Source organism: Hordeum vulgare, chromosome 1H, assembly GCF_904849725.1.
Source record: "Hordeum vulgare subsp. vulgare chromosome 1H, MorexV3_pseudomolecules_assembly, whole genome shotgun sequence".
Lineage (NCBI taxonomy): Eukaryota > Viridiplantae > Streptophyta > Magnoliopsida > Poales > Poaceae > Hordeum > Hordeum vulgare.
In genome coordinates, this window is record NC_058518.1 from 118,310,217 (window position 1) to 118,330,272 (window position 20,056).

Here is a 20,056-nt window from a genome sequence, read left to right on the forward strand (position 1 = left end):
TATGCGAAAGATGGGGCAATTGAATCAACCCCGTAATACTATGGGAAATCTCACCAGCATAGGTGAAGATTGATAATAATGGAAAAGATATAGGTGAAGAGGAACTTACCGGAAGAGTTGCTGAGGTGGTGGAGTCGAGTAGCTGCGTTTCGATGAAGTGAGGAGGCGTCACGTTCCTGGGGCGTCGTTGTCTAACGAAGGAGAACGGCGGCGGCGACGGCGACGACACGACGACCAGAGGCATGCACAAGGAAGAAGACAAGAGGGAAAGGTAAAAAATGAAAGGGCCCCTCGCGAGTATTTAAGGCCAAGAGCCGAAGTGTAAATGGCAAGCGCGGGAATCAAGGAGGCGCAGTAAAATCCGGAGCGAGGGGCGCCTCAATTTTCAGGCTAGATGGATAAGTATAAAGAACCGCTACGACGACATCATCAAGTCCCTAGATTTTGGGGTGGGTAATGTCACTGATGAGCAGAGCCAACAGTTATAAAGATCTTTGAAGTTCCGTGAAGTCGACATTTCTACCTCGGGGGAGATAAAGACACGAATTACAGACAAGCCGCCAAGATTAAGGTAAAGAATATTGACATGAATAAATTCAAGTCAATCTGGGGCCTAATGTTGATGATATTACCCCGCCGTATAACCCGTCCTATGGGGTCGGGTCATGATTATGGCGGCTTACGATTATACTCAAGATGGGACTTGGCGTACAAGACCAAAGGTGCAAGGCGGCCGGTTCTAGTAAGCCGCCTGGCGGTTCTCGAAGATAGCGGGACAAGGCCCATGAGGTAGAAGGTTTGGCAGAAGATATCCTTGTTTGAAAGGCAAGGCAAGTTAGGGATGTGTCGGGTTACGAATCATAGCACGATCCGGTCTCTTGTAAAACCCTGGCTCTTGACCTGTATATAAAGGCAAGCCCTGAGGTCGATAGGGTAGGTTACAATCAATCTATAGCTAGGTCAAGCGAATCCGCTCCCTTGTAATTAATTTCATCATCAATACACACAAAAGCAAGACGTAGACTTTTACCTTCATCGGAGGGGCCGAACCTGGGTAAACTCGTCTCTCGTTCTTGATCAACCCCTTTGAGTCGTCACACATCGACGATGGCCTCACACTCAACTTCTCCCACGAGGACATCTGTCGTGATAAAACCACGACAGTTGACGCCCATCGTGGGGCAAGGAAGGTTTTCGTACACGCACAGCGCCACGCGGCGGCACGAGAGCGCTCTATCATCGAGGGGACCGTAGGACCGCAATTGTAATGTATTTTCCTATATAAGGACCATATTGTAATGTTTCTTGAGTTTTGTGAATTCGGTTCTTATGTGACTTGTATTTTAATCTTTTTGATATAAACGAGACACATATTACCTAAAAAAACTAAAATGTTATGCATTAGAGACTTGAAGGACTAACAGTGTAAATTTCTGAAGATTTCTTGAAAATAAGCTCCTACTTAGAAGAAAAAAAAACGACACAAAAGCTCTAAATTCAGCCGGATACTACGACGTCAGGCCAAGCCATTCCGTTTTTATTTATGGTGGGAGTCTACCTCAATAAAAAGAAATGGCCCAGGAGGATCCAAGGTGCACCTGGCACCACAGAGCAGAGCGAATGCTTCTAAGCCGCCACGTCTTATAGGGCGGATGTTTCTAAGCAGTCAGATGACTGACGAAACTGTTCTTGTGGAGCAGTACCAAAATCTACCATCGCTGGGCTGAGCTAGCAACTACTCCAGCGCCGGCCCCGCCATAGTCTTGAATGGAGGAACGGGAGAAGTAAGTAGGAGGGAGGGAAGAAGGTACAACGTCGCGAGAGGAAAAAGTGCAGCCTTGTCGCCGTGCTGCCCCCCTTTTGATCCGCCACCCTCCATCTTCACCAACCGCGGCGGCGGCCAGAAGCGCGAGGCCGAGACAGGTAACCGCTCCCGTTCCGGCTCCAAATCGCGCCGTGGAGAAAGGGCCTCCCAATCTTTAATTTATTGAATTGCGTTTTTCTCTCCCATGCAGATTCCTTTGACTGCTCTGCCGCCATCATCGGGACGAATTGATCCGGCGAGCCCTTTATCTGCCACCAAGATTCCCAATTGCCTTTCCGCGTCTCTTCCACGCCCGGCCCAGCCGGTTGATGCCCCCCTGATATCCGTCGCCATCGGCTTTCATTCCTTTGGGACAAGCTGGTTCTTCGGGTTGAGGAGGACCGGAGCCCTACCGACACCACCGTAGGCTAGCAACCCCTCCCGGGGACGAGCCGAGGCGATGAGCAACAAGGGCGGCGGCGTGCGGTCGCAATGCGCGGAGGCGACGGCGGCGGATTGGGGCTGCTGCTTCCTCTCCCTCTCCCTGCCGCCACCCGCACCTGCGCCGCCCTGTGATGCAGATACCAATGGTGGATTCAACCTGGCATGGACCCTCCACCAGTCCTTCCACCCACCCGCCGGTCTCTTCGCCAGCGTCGGCCACAAGGTCGGGGTGGGCTTCCCGGCCTCCTCCTCTGGCGCCGCATCGTCGGAAAACCTCCAAGACCCGTACAGAAAGTACGTTTCACCGGAGGCCGTCGAAACATCCCTGCCGGTGCCGGGTGACGGAGCGGGGCTGCGGGGGAAGGGGAAGAAGAAAGCGGTGAGGATCAAGATTAAGGTTGGGAATTCCCACCTCAAGAGGCTCATCAGCGGGGGGTTAGCAGGAGCAGTGTCAAGGACAGTCGTTGCGCCTTTGGAGACGATTAGGACACATTTGATGGTCGGCAGTAATGGGAATTCATCCACGGAGGTGTTTGAGTCTATCATGAAGAATGAAGGATGGACCGGGTTGTTCCGCGGCAATTTTGTTAATGTCATTCGAGTCGCCCCGAGCAAAGCAATCGAGGTGACTAATTGATCCATGGCTGCCCTGCTTTCCTTATTCTGCACCATGGTTCCCTTGTTTTGGACAGGGATTCTACTTATTACTCTGTTTTCTTTGTGAGTCCCATAATGTAAGACACTTTTTGACACTAGTGTAGTGTAGTGTCAAAAAGCGTCTTACATTATGAAACAGAGGGAGTACATGCTATCAGGAGACTTATTTACCATAATGTTAAGAGTCCTTGCATATGCCTTTTCTTTTGATTAGCATATAAATGCACGTACCCACCCACATACAAATTCAGTGATACTCACAACTCACTGTAAATCAGTGTCTATTTCTGTCCAAGTTTCGGCTTAGGTAAAAAAAAAATTACTATTGTCTTAGATCCTATATTTGGCAAAGTGCCTACATATATTCTTCAACTAAGTTTACTATTTAACCCTGGCTAACTTCTTTTTTTGTTTAAAACTGAAGTACTATCGGTCGTATTTGGTATCACAGAGAAGTCCAAGAGCTTATAAGCTGAATTTACCCAAATGCTCCCTCCGTCCCAAAATTCTTGTCTTAGATTTGTCTAGATATGAATGTATCTAGTCACGCTTTAGTATTTAGATACACTCATTTCTAGACAAAACTAAGACAAGAATTTTGGGACGGAGGGAGTATATGTTAACAGCTTTCCAGAGCTAGGCCAGTTATGACTAATCCTTCAATCTAGTTCAGAAGAGATCTAAAGCTTTGATGTACTTCATATATATTATTTCAGAAGAGCTTTCGTGATACCTGGGTTTTTATTCCAGTTTGATTCTTCGTAATATATTATTGTTCTCATTTTGTCATTAGGGACCTTTATGTTAACAGAATCAAAATTTAGGTTTATATAACATGGAGTCATTGTAGTTTCCGTAGAACATAATCCATATACACCAAGAACTCACATTGGCGTTTTATTGTCATGCACCTGCAATGTCTCTGGATGATTATGTTCATCATTTAAAAAATTCCATGCCTGAAGTGTTGGATGAGAGCAGGGATTTAAACTTCAATCGTGTCTTGACCGTCCAGTCTAATCATTTTTTTCATTTAATTATAGTGCTATAACCTTTCGACTGAGCTGCAGACCATTAGTATTACTATTGCCACTTTTCTGTACCTTTATTTAACTTAATGCTAATGCTCTGTCCCTTTCAATCAGTATATTATTGAGAATATTTCTGTGCTATCTTATCTCTTATGCAGTTATTTTCATATGGTTTATCCTCTTTCCTTAATGCTTGTTTTGACCCCCTTTTCCCTCTTTTGTTGCAGCTCTTTGCCTTTGATACAGCTAAGAAGTTCCTAACCCCCAAATCTGGGGAAGAACAGAAGATCCCAATCCCTCCTTCACTAGTGGCAGGGGCTTTTGCTGGTTTCAGCTCAACTCTCTGTACATACCCTCTGGAACTAATTAAGACCCGATTAACCATACAGGTTAGTGTTATTACGCAAGAACTGTCTGGATGCCAGAAAGAATTTTTTTGTTAGAGTTTTCTATAACAACACATGAAGTGCATATGATGAATGCCCTCTAATTGTGCAGAGAGGTGTGTATGATAACTTCCTGCATGCATTTGTAAAAATCGTCCGTGAAGAAGGCCCTACTGAGCTGTATAGAGGCTTAACCCCAAGTCTAATCGGAGTGGTGCCATATGCAGCGACCAACTACTTTGCGTATGACACCCTTAAGAAGGTGTACAAGAAAATGTTCAAGACAAATGAAATTGGCAATGTTCCAACCCTGCTCATTGGGTCTGCTGCAGGAGCCATCTCAAGCACTGCCACATTTCCTCTGGAGGTTGCCCGCAAGCACATGCAAGTCGGCGCTGTTAGCGGTCGAAAGGTATACAAGAACATGCTTCATGCTCTCCTGACCATTCTCGAGGATGAAGGGGCTGGGGGCCTCTACAGAGGGCTGGGGCCTAGTTGCATGAAGCTGGTGCCTGCTGCTGGGATTTCATTTATGTGCTACGAAGCTTGCAAGAAGATACTGATTGAGGAAAAGGACGAGTGAAATGTTCCTCAACGACGGCGCCATAAAAGGGTAGTGACTTGAATTTTATTTGCTGGTCGTATTATGGATCTGATCCTGGGGCCTTCCTCCCAGGATACCAGAGCTCGGTTTCGTGACAGACAGTGGGGAAACTTTTGGTCTTCTTTGAATGAAGTTACCTGACTAAGCTCAATAACTGTAGCTACAAGATTTCAAACTCTTTCTGTAGTCTCAACTTGCCCTGATAAAAGGTTACTCCTCCGATTGGAAAAAGTGTCTCAGCTTTGAACAAAGTTCAATCTTTGTTCAAAGCTGAGACACTCTTTTCTGATCGCAGGGAGTACATATGTTTGAATGAAGTGTTTGTTTTCCGGAAAGTCTTTGTTTGGGGGTATGAAACCAGTGAGATCAACTCCGGAGACATCAAATTTTATTTGAGTGGCATCTAGATTTATCTTGTTCAGTTCATTATCTTATGGACTTTTCATTTTGATGGCAAGTCTGGTATGGACTTTTGATTTTGATTGATGCCGCAAGTCTTCCAGACGTACGCTTGAATTCTCAGCTCTTGCCACAATTGCATTGCATCTTTTGCCTCCGTTTCAAAAAAAAAAAAAACAATTTCATTGCAAAATTATAACGTTACCAACACTTGCAAGATGCATTTTGAATAAACCAAATATGTATATGTTTAATAAATTCTAGAGGTTCACATTGATCAAGAACTGAACACATCTTCATCCTCACTCTCTCCCCGCTCCCGGTGTAACCAAAAGTAATAACAAAAGAAAACAGAAGCCATCCTGTCTACATGACTAATGGTTTCTAGGTCTGCTCCTCCTCGTCTTCTGCTGCTGCCTCCGCCGCAGCTGTGGCCATCAGCTCATCAAACTTGTCACTTTTCTGCAGCACTATCTCAATCTGTGCAAAAATTTCAACGTAAATATTTTCCGGAGAAGAATGTTGGGGTAAAAAGAACCAATATCTGAATGATATCCTGCCAAAAACAACATTCTGATGATATCGCAATATGGATCATTCTGACCTTAGCCTTTTGGATTGGCCGCCCTCTCATCTCATCCTTGATTTCCACAGTGGATGTCCTAATCCCTGCACATATTATTCTTGGTTAGAGAAAGTTGGTACCATTATAAACAAAAAACAGGATCTCAATATAGTGCTACCACTATCAGCATATAAGTGTATAATGTTGGGCAAGGGCAAAAATAATAAAAATAAACTCTTACTTGTCTCGACACCGAAGCCATTGTTCTTCAGAATCTCTGCCACGGTCACGACCGTCGCTATGGCTGCAAGCATATTAGGCACATATGTTAATGAATAATGAGAAGCCGCAGTTGTCTTTTATTCCGTATTCGATCCTTAAAAGTAGTGGTTCAGAAATCTGTGCAGGTTAACCAGAATCATGCGGCAATCGCAGACATATTTGACAGGACGCAAGGAGGAGCTAGTAGGCGACGTACCCATGCCGAGCGCCGAGAGCTCGACCTCGCCATGCTGCTGCATGTACCTCTGCACGCGACGCAAGGGAAAGAATCAGCACCCACCAGGCCATGGCGTAACAACGAGACCCGCAGCCGATCGGTGGATCGATCGATCGACGCGTGAACAGATATATTGAATACCTTGGCGAGGTTGACGTAGAAGAAGAGGGGTTTCTTGGTGTTGGACACCTGAATCCGGTTGCTGCTCCCGCCGCTGCCGCTGCCGTTGGCGGCCCTCGTCCTCTGCGCCTCCGCCGCGTCGCCCGACATTGGTGACGCCGCTGCTAATAGCAAGATCGAACGGTCCGCCGGCGGTGATTCTCTGCTCGTCTCGATCGTGCGCGGGGCGGGTTCGTGGTTCGTGGCTTGAGGTCGGAGAGAGGAAGAGGGGCGTCGTGAACTCGTGATATTAAAGGCTGCCTCGGACGATCGGATGAGAAGGCGAGTCGGATCGGGAGCGGGTCGTACGAGGAGTCGGGTACCGAGTCCGTGCCCAGCTCGAACTCCCTGTGCTTTGTACATCATACTCTCTCTCTCTCTTTTCGAAGAATATTGGGATCAAAGGAGTTTTTTAACACTAGTTTACAAGTGTCTTTTAACAAAACACTAGTTTACATGTTTTCTTATTTGAATAAAGACATCCCAAGACATCTTTTGATCCGATTAATATCGAAAATAATATAGGCGAGTATAAAGTATGAACAACTGGACATAGAATGACCGGTACCAAATAAAAATGTATTAAAACAAATACTAGTCCTTATCTTCATTTGATTGTACGTCGTCGATCAAAGATTGAAAATTTCACTCAACCAATAGCAAAAAAAATGACACCTCCTAACGTCCTTGCTATACGAGATTTTAAAGACCACAATAGACATCCACCCCTTGAGACGAGATCTAAAAATTGATGAAACAATATTTGCCGAAGCATCATCCTACGCGAAACAGGCTTGCAATCCATAGACAAACATAGAAGAAGATGTGGAAGTCGCCATACCAATAACCAGCCATAACGATGTGGAGCATCCCGTGGTCATCCCCATGAACTCTACACCAACCTCTCAAGCTTCAAATGGTCATATGACAAGAGCTCGCTCACATGTCATCGAAACTGAGGTCACATCTCTCCATACTGAAACACCATTCGATCCGCTCGAGACTTAGTCGGTACCTCAAGCAGAAGTGCTTTGTGTACTCAGATATGAAGGATAAGACGTCAAGGAAGCCAAGCGTGGGAAGCTCAAGGAGGAGCTGCGGACACGCTTCAGCCACCAGACGACCGGTCCTTACTGGACATCCAACACCCTAGAGATCAACCAGCCCGAAGGCCCAGCTAAACTCTATAGCGCCCGCACGATCGACGAAGACCAGACGTCCGACATGTCCCAACGACCGGCCGTCCGATTGCCTATTGCCTTCGGCAATACGGTGCCTCCAGTCCAGTGCCGAATCGATAGAAGACTGAAGCCTTCCGGATGATCGTGGCACCGGATGACCGACAGTCTCCGAAAATCCAACGTCCTCGCACCCGAACTGAATCATCAGAAGTCCGACCCGGTCCGGACGTCCGGTCCTTCACAAGCCACCAGACGACAGGTAACTTCCGGACGTCCGAAGCCTGTTTACACGCAGCTACTCGGGCTTTGACCCATGCACCTCTCTCTCTCGCCCTAGACTATAAGTACCATACCCCTTGGACAAAATAAGGTTAGCATATGTTTTTCTCTTGATTTAGTGGAGGATTGCTCCTTCCACTTCCTCCTTTTTCATGGAGATGACCTCAGTGTGAGAAGATCCATGTGGATGTCAATGCCCCTATCATAGGGAAGATAATTTAAGGATTCAAGGCCCCATCCCTTCGAGTGGGAAGAACTATCATCTTTACTTGTATCCCGTGTTGAACTCGAATCATTGTATCATCTTGTGTGAAGCGGAGCATCCTTCGATCATCCTCATGGATACACCTCAAGCTACAAGTGTTCCCATGACAAGAACCCGCACACGTTCCTTGGAAACCCAGGTGACATCTCTCCTGAACAAATATCCCTTCGATACAAATGGAACGTGTGTGCTACCTAAAGCAGAGACTTTGTGCATATTCAGGCATCAGGTGTCGTGGGAATGATCTTGACAATAGTACCGGGGGTACGAACTAAGGGGCGAAGTCTAGCTAAACGCAGTGGATGCACTCGGATTTACGAGTTCAGGCCCCACTCTAAAGTGGTAATAGCCCTACGTCTCGAGCCCAGAGGCTGGTGTTTTCTTATGGAGGGTGTAAAAGGTCACAAGTGTTGAACCTTCAGCCGGTGCCCGGGAGTGGCTTATATAGTGGCCGCCACGACCGGCCGAGCACCATTACAAGGTAATAAATGCTAATAACTAAGGGAGTTACTAGAAACGGGGGCTTTAATTACAACGTTATAGGTAACGCATGTCTTCATGGGCCTTCGCGTAGGTGTTTAAGTCCTTGACCATTGCAGTCCCTTCATTGTCCCTGCCTTGTTGTGGACCGAGTGATGGGGAGCGTCCGATTGCCACAAAACAGACTGAGTGACCTCATGTGGCCGAGTGAGAGCACGATGACCAAGTGAGGTTGAGAGTATCACGATGACTTGTAGGACACTGATGTCCTTGCAGGTACTTAGGTGGGCTCTATGGAAACGGGTCTGTAGGCCTACCCCTTAAGTATAACCCCGTCACTAGCCCCCGAATCGATAGAGGTTTTCCGGCCGAGTGAATGACTCCCTTGGTGTTTCGGAGATACAGGGGTTGCTGTCAGAGGCAGCGTCATTCGGACTCTTAGATAGCCACTACGGATTCAAGAGCAAGAAATCCCAAATGTTCGGGCGTGCCCGTAAGTTCACATTCGGTAAGATCGAACACCTTTTGGGAGATTCGTTTGATGATTCAGACGATCACGGGCCTAGAGCTCCATGTATCCAGTCGATTATCTGGAATGGATCCACTCGTACTCGATAGGGGCGACTTGATCGCCTTTTTGTGTTGCCCGAATGATCGGGGTCACGCGGAGGGACTGGCAGGAAGAGCGCTCAGCCATTCTCGTCACACGCTGTGGACGCGGAGTCCATTCAGGTTGCGTGGGGGAGCGGTTTCCTCCGCATATTTTGAATTGAAGGCACGCACAGGGGCGGCGAAATTGGAGGCGACGTGGTTAGTGGAGGTAGTGGTGCGGCGCCCCAATTTCCGCGCCTGCACTGTCATGTTGTGCTATAGTGTGTGCTGTCATCGGGATCGTGTGGATCCTCCTCGGGTTGGTAGCACACTAGATGGGCATCTCTCTGATGGTATCTAAGGCCTTCGGCTGAGAGGGGAAGGTACTGTGCCACAGATCTAGACTCTTCTCCCCCGTCTCCAAGCCTCACAGCCGAAACCACCCATCACATTCCGGCATCGGCGTCTGCTCATCCCTCTCCTTCCACCAAGGGCCATGGTGAAAGGGGCGACGGTGAAGGTCGGCGAGCCAAGAGGGGATCGTGCGGATCTTCTTCAAGCACTGGGACACTGTTGGGGAACGTTGCATGGGAAACAAAAAAATCCCTATGCACACGAAGACCTATCATGGTGATGATCATCTACGAGAGGGAGATCGGATCCACATACCCTTGTAGATCGCTAAGCGGGAAGCGTTAAGAAATGCGGTGAACGTCTTCGCAATCCAAATCGCCGCCGTCCCATGATCCGTCCCGATCTAGTGCCGAACGGATGGCACCTCCGCGTTCAGCACACATACAGCTCGATGACGATCTCCGCCTTCTTGATCCAGCAAGAGAGACGAAGAGGGAGCTGAATTCTTTGGCAGCACGACGGTGTGGCGGTGATGATGGTGGAGCTACTCCAGCAGGTCTTCGCCGTGCCGTACCTATCTAGCTATGAGGTGCCACGAAGTAGTGGAGGGAGAGAGGGCTGCACAAAGGCTTGAGTTGCAAAAACCCTAAAACCCTCCACTATATATAGGAGAAACCAAGGGGTGGTTGGATTGCCTCCTACTCCAAGGAGGAGCCTTGACTGAGGGAAGGAGGGAGGAGTCCTCCTCCAATTCGGTTTGGTGGAGGACTCCTTCCTCTCTTGTCCACCTCCTTTTTTTCTTTTCCCTACTTTATTATTGCTTTGGCCGAAATAGCCTTATTGGGCTGGCCTCACCAGCCCACCAAGGGCTGGTGCGCCACCCATGGGCCTATTTGGTTCTCTCCCGGGTGGGTGGCCCCTCCCGGTAAAACCCTAGAACCCATTCGTCACTCCCGTTACTTTACAGGTAATGCCCAAAAACTTTTCGGAAGCCAAATGCAATAATCCTATATATCAATCTTCGTTGTCGGACTATTCCGGAGACACTCGTGATGTCTGATATCTCATACAGGACTCTGAACAACATTCAGTTACCAACATCAATAATTCAACTATACCGAAAATGTCACCGAACCTTAAGTGTGCAGACCCTGCGGGTTCAAGAACTATGTATACATGACCGAGACACTCTCCGGTCAATATCCAATAGCAGGACCTGGACGTCCATATTGGATCCTACATATTCTACGAAGATCTTATCGGTTGAACCTCTATGTCAAGGATTCACACAATCCCGCATATCGTTCCCTTTGTCCTTTGGTATGTTACTTGCCCGAGATTTGATCATCGGTATCGCCATACCTATTTCAATCTCGTTACCGGAAAGTCTCTTTACTCATTCCGTAATACAAGATCATGTGGCTAACTCTTTAGTCACATTGCTTGCAAGTCTTGTTTGTGATGTTGTATAACCGAGTGGGCCCTGAGATACCTCTCCGTCACACGGAGTGACAAATCCCAGTCTTGGTCCATGGTAACTCAATGGACACCTTCGGATATGCCTGTAGAGTACCTTTATAGTCACCCAGTAACACTGTGACGCTTGATACACACAAGGCATTCCTCCGGTGTCAGTAAGTTACATGATCTCATGGTCATAGGAATGTATACTTGACATGCAGAAAACAATAGCAACAAAATGACACGATCATATGCTGCATTTATAGTTTGGGTCTTGTCCATCACATCATTCTCGTAATGATGTGATCCTGTCATGAAGTGACAACACTTGTTTATGGCTAGGAAACCTTAACCATCCTTGACCAACATGCTAGTCAACTAAAGGCTCACTAGGGACATTGTTTTGTCTATATATCCACACATGCATTTATGTTTCCATTCAATACAATTATAGCATGGATAATAAATGATTATCTTGAAACAGGAAATAAAATAATAACTATTTTATTATTGCCTCTAGGGCATATTTCCAACACACGCTGCCGCCGGGCTAGATCCAGGGCGATTGGTTGTCATCGTGGGTCATGGTCGGGCGTCTGCAGGAGCTGGAGGGCGAGGGTCTCATTGCTCCGGGGAGTTGTCGGCTGCCCGACGCCGGTAAGTTCGAGCCAGCGCTGAGAGACGATGAGCGAGTGTTGCTTGTCACTCACATTGAGAGAAGTTTCTTCCTTCCTCCATATCCTTTCCTCCGAGCTTTCTTAGCCTTCTTCGGTGCACAGTTGCATCATCTTCCTCCGAATGTTGTCTCCTACTTAGCTGCTTTCGTATATCTGTGTGAGAACTTCCTCGGTTGCCATCCGCACTAGGGTTTGTTTAAACACCTATTTACTTGTCGAGTGATGACTTTTAAGAAGTCCTCTCAGTCGGGGGGCAAAACCAACGTAGTGCAGCTTTGCGGAGGTCTAGGTATCCAGCTTAGGGGCAAGAGTAGCTTCCCCCAAATGAGCTTTCCCGATTCTGTGAAGGGGTGGCAGGACTCTTGGTTCTACTACCAGGATGTTTCTGTTGGCGAGGGTCACTTGGGCCTTCCACCATATTCCACCGATAGGGTTCAGTCGGCTCCAGCCTTGACCTTGTCGAAGGCGGAGAAAGTTGATGTAGATATTCTGGTGATTGCAATGGTTGATGTGAGGCGCAAAGGCCTCAATGGAATGGACCTCCTAGAAGTCTTCTTTTAGTGTAGGATCCAGCCCTTTAGGCCAGAGCCCATCCCATGTGGATGTACCAGCGGCCGGATGACCGAACTCGTGTTCACCTGGAGGAGCTCACGGAGCAGCAGTTGGAAGAAAAGATCATGGCCATCACTCCGGTGAGGGATCATCCTAGGGGGACTAGGACGGTGCCTCCTTTCTCAGTGGAGATCCTGCCAAATGAGGTGAGCTACTGCCCTTTACGTGTGAGTAATTTTCTACATTGTCCCGGTGCTTGTTTATAACGTGATCTTCTCCACTCGGCAGGGTTTTACTGGGCTAGTCAGATCCGTCCTCGTGGTTGACCGAATGCCCTTTGATGTGGAGAGCGACACCGAGCGCCCGGAGGGCTCGGATGCAGGTGATGATGAAGATAGCGATGATTACGATGACGCGGAGGAAGTGGAGGAGAGTGACGATAATGATCAGGGGGATGAGGCGGAGTCATCTCCGTTTGGTGAGGTCCCACCCGAGTGTATCGGCAATGCCGACCTGCAGTTCCAAACGGGGCCAAAGTGAGGCTATCACACCGGGAGAAGACTGCCAAACAGCCCAAGGTCGCGAGCTCCAAACCTCGGAAGGATGTCCTGCCGCGCATCAAGGTCGATGTACCCATCACTTCGGCGTAAGTTTCATGGCCGGATGACTTTGTATTTGTTGGCTATGTTTCATCGAATGATTGTTGTATTCTAGTTGTGTTCATTGCATAGCCGATACTTCGACCGCTTCTTTGGAAGCCAAGGCCACTAACAAGGGAAAACTGACGCTCATGTTGCTTCTTCCAAAAATAAGTCTTCACTTTTTTGAAGGTTCACTCCGTATTCTCTGAAGGCTCAATCGGTATTCGGCGCTTGGCCATTTACTCCTTGTGAACATGTGTAGAACCACGAGGCGTGATAGAACATGACCCTGAGGCTCCTTCTAGAGTTGAAGAGGCACCCAAGCAGGCTGCCACTCCCAGCCGAGTGGTTGCCAAAACCAAGACTTCTGTGGCCCGTGAGACCACCTCGGCCGGGGCGTCACTCGGAATGGGTACGTTGCCTCCTCCATCGGATCACCGCATGTTCCAGCTCCACCACATCCTAGAGGATCGGGAGGAGGCGCGCAAGGAAGCCTTGGCTCAGCTAGACCTGATGGTCGGACAATTGAAGGAGGCGTATGACGTCAGTGAGGCCGTGGACAAGAATGTTCGGGTAAGTTTGAATCCAAGTGGGTGTCCTGAGAGGATACACACCCACTGGGTGTTGGTGTTGCTTTACAGTGGGGGCGCGCTGAGTGCACCCACTGGGTGTAGTCCCCGAGGTTATCGTGGACTATGGCAGTCGGTGATAGTCTCAGTTTCTATTCCCGTTTAGTAGTAGTTAACAAGGTACAGAGCCTTATCTCCTTTTATCCTTCCAGTGGGGGCGCACTAAGCGCACCCACTGGGTGTAGTCCCCGAGACCGCCGTTGATTGAGGCAGTCGGCGGTAGTCTTAGAGTTCGTGCTGTATTTTTGCTGACTTGACCTTGCTGTCGGCAGACTGCTTGTGGGCCCAGGGACCGTACCGAAGCAGCAGATCAAGAGTTGTTGGATTTGCACCTCAACCTCGAAGCTGAAAAGGACAAGTGCATTTGTCTCGAGCAGGAGAAGAAAGCTATTGAAGGTAAACTCTGCCGACCGAATGAATCTTCAATTGATTTTCTTTCCTGTCCGACTGAGGCTATCTTGCGAGATCGCCTTGTTCAGAGGCTGAAGAATTCCATTTCTTTAGTCGCCATGAAGGAGGCCCTCAAGAAGAGGGATGTAGAACTAGCATCGGCTCAGAAGGAAGACCGCCAAAAGACTAAGGCGGCCGAGTCCAAGTTGAAGGCCATTGAGAAGCCCGAGAAGGAGAATCGACTCTTGAATGTGGCCGCTGAAAAGACTACAGGAGAGATTGCCAACCTGAAGAAGAGCTATGCCGAGTGGGAGACCAAGTTCTTAGAGGTCAGCGCCAAAAGAGCTGAGCTGCAGAAGTTCATTGAGGACTTCGTCTTAGACCTCGTCGGCAAGCTCAAAGGTATGGATGAATTCCAAATGATTTCTATTGATGTCTTGTCATTTCCGAGTGGTGATTCTCATCCTTTGTCTTTGATAGAATCCAACTTTCTTTGTCGATCTCGAGGAGGAGACGACTTTGATTGAGAAGGAGCTGAACCCGAAGACTGGGCTTATGAAGGACATTACTGCCATCACTCTCCTCCGATTGGAAGCTCGCATCGATTATGCGCTGGGCTGCTTCAGATGGATCCATTTGGCTATGACGGAGGTTGACGAGGGGACCGGCCATGAAGAAGAACCCATGAATGAGAGAAAGATATTCCCGGCCACCTTCAGTCTTGGAAGAAGTCGACGGCTCGTGCCAGAGCGGATATCGCCCTCTTGCACGTCCGAATCCACTGCAAGGGAGTGGATGAGGAGAAGCTGAAGAACCTCCGGGTGGTCAATAGGAAGAGCCTCAAGTTTGAGGAATTTACGGAGATGTTCATGGAGGCGGCCACCCGGATCACCAACGACATCGACCTTGATACCTTTGTGGAGGCTGTAGGGTCTCCGTCATCCGAGTGATTCTCGAAAAATACTCTTAAGCTTCAATTCGCCTCGGTATGCCATGTGGTTTTATGTAACCTTTTAAACTCTCAGTGAGCCTTGGGCTTTCTCGCATGCACCTTTTGTTTGAACTGAAGTGCATCTTTGTTCGCTTTGAATTGCATTTGGATTCTTCTATCCTTGTTTTGATTTGCTTTTACTGGACGAAGACTGGTTCATGACCAAGTCCCCGAGCATGGAGGCTCGTCCTCACTCGGGAGATGTTATTCCTTAGATGAAAACGGATTTCGTTGCTTAAGGATGATTGTTCTATTCATATTGACGTTGGAATGAAAATCATGCTTTCATTCGGGACCGCTATAACTTAGGCGAAAGCTCGTTCGTAGCTAAGCCCCCAAGTATGGAGGTTTCCATGGTCACTCAGGGTAGGGTTTACCTTAGGCGAAATAGGTTCGCTACCAAGAAATGATCGTCCTCTTCATATTGGCGCCTGAATGGAGGTCTTGCCTTTATTCGGACCCCTTTAACTTAGGCGAAAGCTGGTACGCAGCTAAGCCCGTGATACGTCTACAACGTATCAATAATTTATGAAGTATTCATGCCATATTTTCCTATGTTTATCATAACTTTATATGGTATTGCTGCACTTTATATGATTTATTTAGAACTAACCCGGACTTATCCAAAAATACCGCGGAATCAAGAAAAGACTAAGGAGGGCAGCAAAACGCACATCACCGCCCACAAAAACTTTTGTGTTCTACTCGAAAAGACATCTACGCATGAACCTAGCTCTCATACCACTGTTGGGGAACGTCGCATGGGAAACAAAAAATTTCCTACGCGCACGAAGACCTATCATGGTGATGTCCATCTACGAGAGGGGATATTCGATCTACGTACCCTTGTAGATCGCACAGCAGAAGCGTTAGTGAACGCGGTTGATGTAGTGGAACGTCCTCACGTCCCTCGATCCGCCCCGGAACCGTCCGGCGATCCGTCCCATGATCTAGTGCCGAACGGACAGCACCTCCGCGTTCAGCACACGTACAGCTCGACGATGATCTCGGCCTTCTTGATCCAGCAAGAGAGACGGAGAGGTAGATGAGTTCTCCGGCAGTGTGACGGCGCTCCGGAGGTTGGTGGTGATCTAATCTCAGCAGGGCTCCGCCCGAGCTCCGCAGAAACGCGATCTAGAGGTAAAACCGTGGAGATATGTGGTCGGGCTGCCGTGGCAAAGTTGTCTCAAATCAGCCCTAAAACCTCCGTATATATAGGTGGGAGAGGGGGGCCTTGCCTTGGGGCTCAAGGAGCGCCAAGGGGGTCGGCCGAGCCAAGGGGGGGAGTCCTCCCCTTCCAAACCGAATCCAACTAGGTTTGCAAGGTGGAGTCCTTCCCCTTTTTCCCACCTCCTCTTTTTTTCCTTTTTCTCTTTGATTTTCTTCCTATGGCGCATAGGGTCTTCTTGGGCTGTCCCACCAGCCGACCAAGGTCTGGTGCGCCACCCCAAGGCCTATGGGGCTCCCCGGGGTGGGTTGCCCCCCCGATGAACACCCATAACCCATTCGTCATTCCCGGTACATTCCCGGTAACTCCGAAAACCTCCCGGTAATCAAATGAGGTCATCCTATATATCAATCTTCGTTTCCGGACCATTCCATAAACCCTCGTGATGTCCGTGATCTCATCCAGGACTCCGAACAACATTCGGTAACCAACCATATAACTCAAATACGCATAAAACAACGTCGAACCTTAAGTGTGCAGACCCTGCGGGTTCGAGAACTATGTAGACATGACCCGAGTGACTCCTCGGTCAATATCCAATAGCGGGACCTGGATGCCCATATTGGATCCCTCATATTCTACGAAGATCTTATCGTTTGAACCTCAGTGCCAAGGATTCATATAATCCCGTATGTCATTCCCTTTGTCCTTCGGTATGTTACTTGCCCGAGATTCGATCGTCAGTATCCACATACCTATTTCAATCTCGTTTACCGGCAAGTCTCTTTACTCGTTCCGTAATACAAGATCCCCGAACTTACACTAAGTCACATTGCTTGCAAGGCTTGTGTATGATGTTGTATTACCGAGTGGGCCCCGAGATACCTCTCCGTCACACGGAGTGACAAATCCCAGTCTCGATCCATACTAACTCAACGAACACCTTCGGAGATACGTGTGGAGCATCTTTATAGTCACCCAGTTACGTTGCGACGTTTGATACACACAAAGCATTCCTCCGGTGTCAGTGCGTTATATGATCTTATGGTCATAGGAACAAATAGTTGACACGCAGAAAACAGTAGCAACAAAATGACACGATCAATATGCTACGTCTATTAGTTTGGGTCTAGTCCATCACGTGATTCTCCTAGTGATGTGATCCAGTTATCAAGCAACAACACCTTGTTCATAATCAGAAGACCCTGACTATCTTTGATCAACTGGCTAGCCAACTAGAGGCTTGCTAGTGACAGTGTTTTGTCTATGTATCCACACATGTATATAAGTCTTCATTCAATACAATTATAGCATGGATAATAAACGATTATCTTGATACAGGAATTATAATAATAACTATATTTATTATTGCCTCTAGGGCATAATTCCAACAGTCTCCCACTTGCACTAGAGTCAATAATCTAGCCCTCACATCATCATGCGAATTACATTGTAATAAATCTAACACCCATACAGTTCTGGTGTTGATCATGCTTTGCCCGTGGAAGAGGTTTAGTCAGCGGGTCTGCTACATTCAGATCCGTGTGCACTTTGCATATATTTACGTCCTCCCCTTCGACGTAGTCGCGGATGAGGTTGAAGCATCGTTTGATGTGTCTAGTCTTCTTGTGAAACCGTGGTTCCTTTGCTAAGGCAATGGCACCCGTGTTGTCACAGAAGAAGGTTATTGGATTCAATGCGCTTGGCACCACTCCAAGATCCGTCATGAACTGCTTCATCCAGACACCCTCCTTAGCCGCCTCCGAGGCAGCCATGTACTCCGCTTCACATGTAGAATCTGCTACGACGCTTTGCTTGGAACTGCACCAGCTTACCGCACCCCCATTAAGAATAAATACGTATCCGGTCTGCGACTTAGAGTCGTCCGGATCTGTGTCAAAGCTTGCATCGACGTAACCCTTTACGGCGAGCTCTTCGTCACCTCCATACACGAGAAACATCTCCTTAGTCCTTTTCAGGTACTTCAGGATATTCTTGACCGCCGTCCAGTGATCCACTCCTGGATTACTCTGGAACCTGCCTGCCATACTTATGGCCAGGCTAACGTCCGGTCTAGTGCACAACATTGCATACATGATAGAACCTATGGCTGAAGCATAGGGGACGGTGCTCATATGCTCTCTATCCTCATCAGTTGCTGGGCACTGAGTCTTACTCAATCTGGTACCTTGTAAAACTGGCAAGAACCCTTTCTTGGACTGTTCCATTTTGAACCTCTTCAAAACTTTATCAAGGTATGTGCTTTGTGAAAGTCCTATCAGGCGTTTTGATCTATCCCTGTAGATCTTAATGCCTATAATGTAAGAAGCTTCTCCTAGGTCCTTCATAGAGAAACTTTTATTCAAGTAATCCTTTATGCTCTCCAAAAACTCTACGTTGTTTCCAATCAGCAATATGTCATCCACATATAATATTAGAAACGCCACAGAGCTCCCACTCACTTTCTTGTAAATACAAGATTCTCCAACCACTTGTATAAACCCAAATGCCTTGATCACCTCATCAAAGCGTCTGTTCCAACTCCGAGATGCTTGCACGAGTCCATAAATGGATCGCTGGAGCTTGCACACCTTGTCAGCATTCTTAGGATCGACAAAACCTTCGGGTTGCATCATATACAACTCTTCCTTAAGGAAACCATTAAGGAACGCCATTTTGACATCCATCTGCCAGATTTCATAATCGAAAAATGCAGCTATTGCTAACATGATTCTGACGGACTTAAGCATCGCTACGGGTGAGAATGTCTCATCGTAGTCAACTCCTTGAACTTGTGAAAAACCCTTTGCCACAAGTCGAGCTTTATAAACGGTCACATTGCCGTCAGCGTCCGTCTTCTTCTTAAAGATCCATTCTGAATAGCCTTACGGCCCTCAGGTAGTACTTCCAAAGTCCACACTTTGTTTTCATACATGGATCCTATCTCGGACTTCATGGCCTCTAGCCATTTGTTGGAATCTGGGCCCACCATTGCTTCTTCATAATTTGTAGGTTCATTGTTGTCTAACAACATGATTGACAAAACGGGATTACCGTACCACTCTGGAGCAGTACGTGGTCTCGTCGACCTGCGTGGTTCGACAGGAACTTGAACCGGAGTTTCATGATCATCGTCATTAACTTCCTCCTCAACCGGCATCGCAACGACAGAGGTTTCCCCTTGCCCTGCGCCACCATCTAGAGGGATGAGAGGTTCGACAACCTCATCAAGTTCTATATTCCTCCCACTCAATTCTCTCGAGAGAAACTCCTTCTCGAGAAAGTTCCGTTTTAGCAATAAACACTTTGCCCTCGGATTTGAGATAGAAGGTGTACCCAACTGTCTCTTTTGGGTAACCTATGAAGATGCACTTTTCCGCTTTGGGTTCCAGCTTTTCAGGCTGAAGCTTTTTGACATAAGTATCACATCCCCAAACTTTAAGAAACGATAACTTTGGCCTTTTGCCATACCACAGTTCGTATGGTGTCGTCTCAATGGATTTTGATGGTGCCCTATTTAAAGTGAATGCAGCTGTGTCTAATGCATAACCCCAAAACGATAACGGCAAATCGGTAAGAGACATCATAGATCGCACCATCTATAATAAAGTACGATTACGATGTTCGAACACACCATTACGCTGTGGTGTTCCAGGTGGTGTCATCTGTGAAACAATTCCACATTGTCTTAACTGAGCACCAAACTTGAAACTCAGATATTCACCCCCACGATCAGATCGTAGGAACTTGATCTTCTTGTTACGATGATTTTCAACTTCACTCTGAAATTGCTTGAACTTTTCAAATGTTTCAGACTTGTGCTTCATTAAGTAGACATAACCATATCTA

At 47.6% G+C, this 20,056-nt stretch overlaps 2 protein-coding genes across 2 annotated transcripts; one reads left to right on the forward strand and one right to left on the reverse strand.

Annotated features, from left to right (window-relative positions):
* Positions 1-1,634: 1,634 nt before the first annotated feature.
* On the forward strand, positions 1,635-5,112 carry LOC123426737 (adenine nucleotide transporter BT1, chloroplastic/mitochondrial-like). Its single transcript, XM_045110615.1, has 4 exons — positions 1,635-1,923; positions 2,016-2,873; positions 4,164-4,325; positions 4,435-5,112. The coding sequence occupies exons 2-4, from the start codon at positions 2,265-2,267 to the stop codon at positions 4,903-4,905; spliced, it is 1,242 nt and encodes a 413-aa protein (XP_044966550.1). The 5' UTR covers positions 1,635-1,923; positions 2,016-2,264; the 3' UTR covers positions 4,906-5,112.
* Positions 5,113-5,526: 414 nt separating this feature from the next.
* Positions 5,527-6,882, reverse strand: LOC123426745 (uncharacterized protein At2g34160-like). Its single transcript, XM_045110627.1, has 5 exons — positions 6,531-6,882; positions 6,369-6,417; positions 6,132-6,194; positions 5,930-5,994; positions 5,527-5,805 (listed from the first exon to the last, which is right to left on the reverse strand). Exons 1-5 carry the CDS (start codon positions 6,657-6,659, stop codon positions 5,710-5,712), a joined length of 402 nt encoding a protein of 133 aa, XP_044966562.1. The 5' UTR covers positions 6,660-6,882; the 3' UTR covers positions 5,527-5,709.
* Between the last annotated feature and the right edge of the window lie 13,174 nt (positions 6,883-20,056).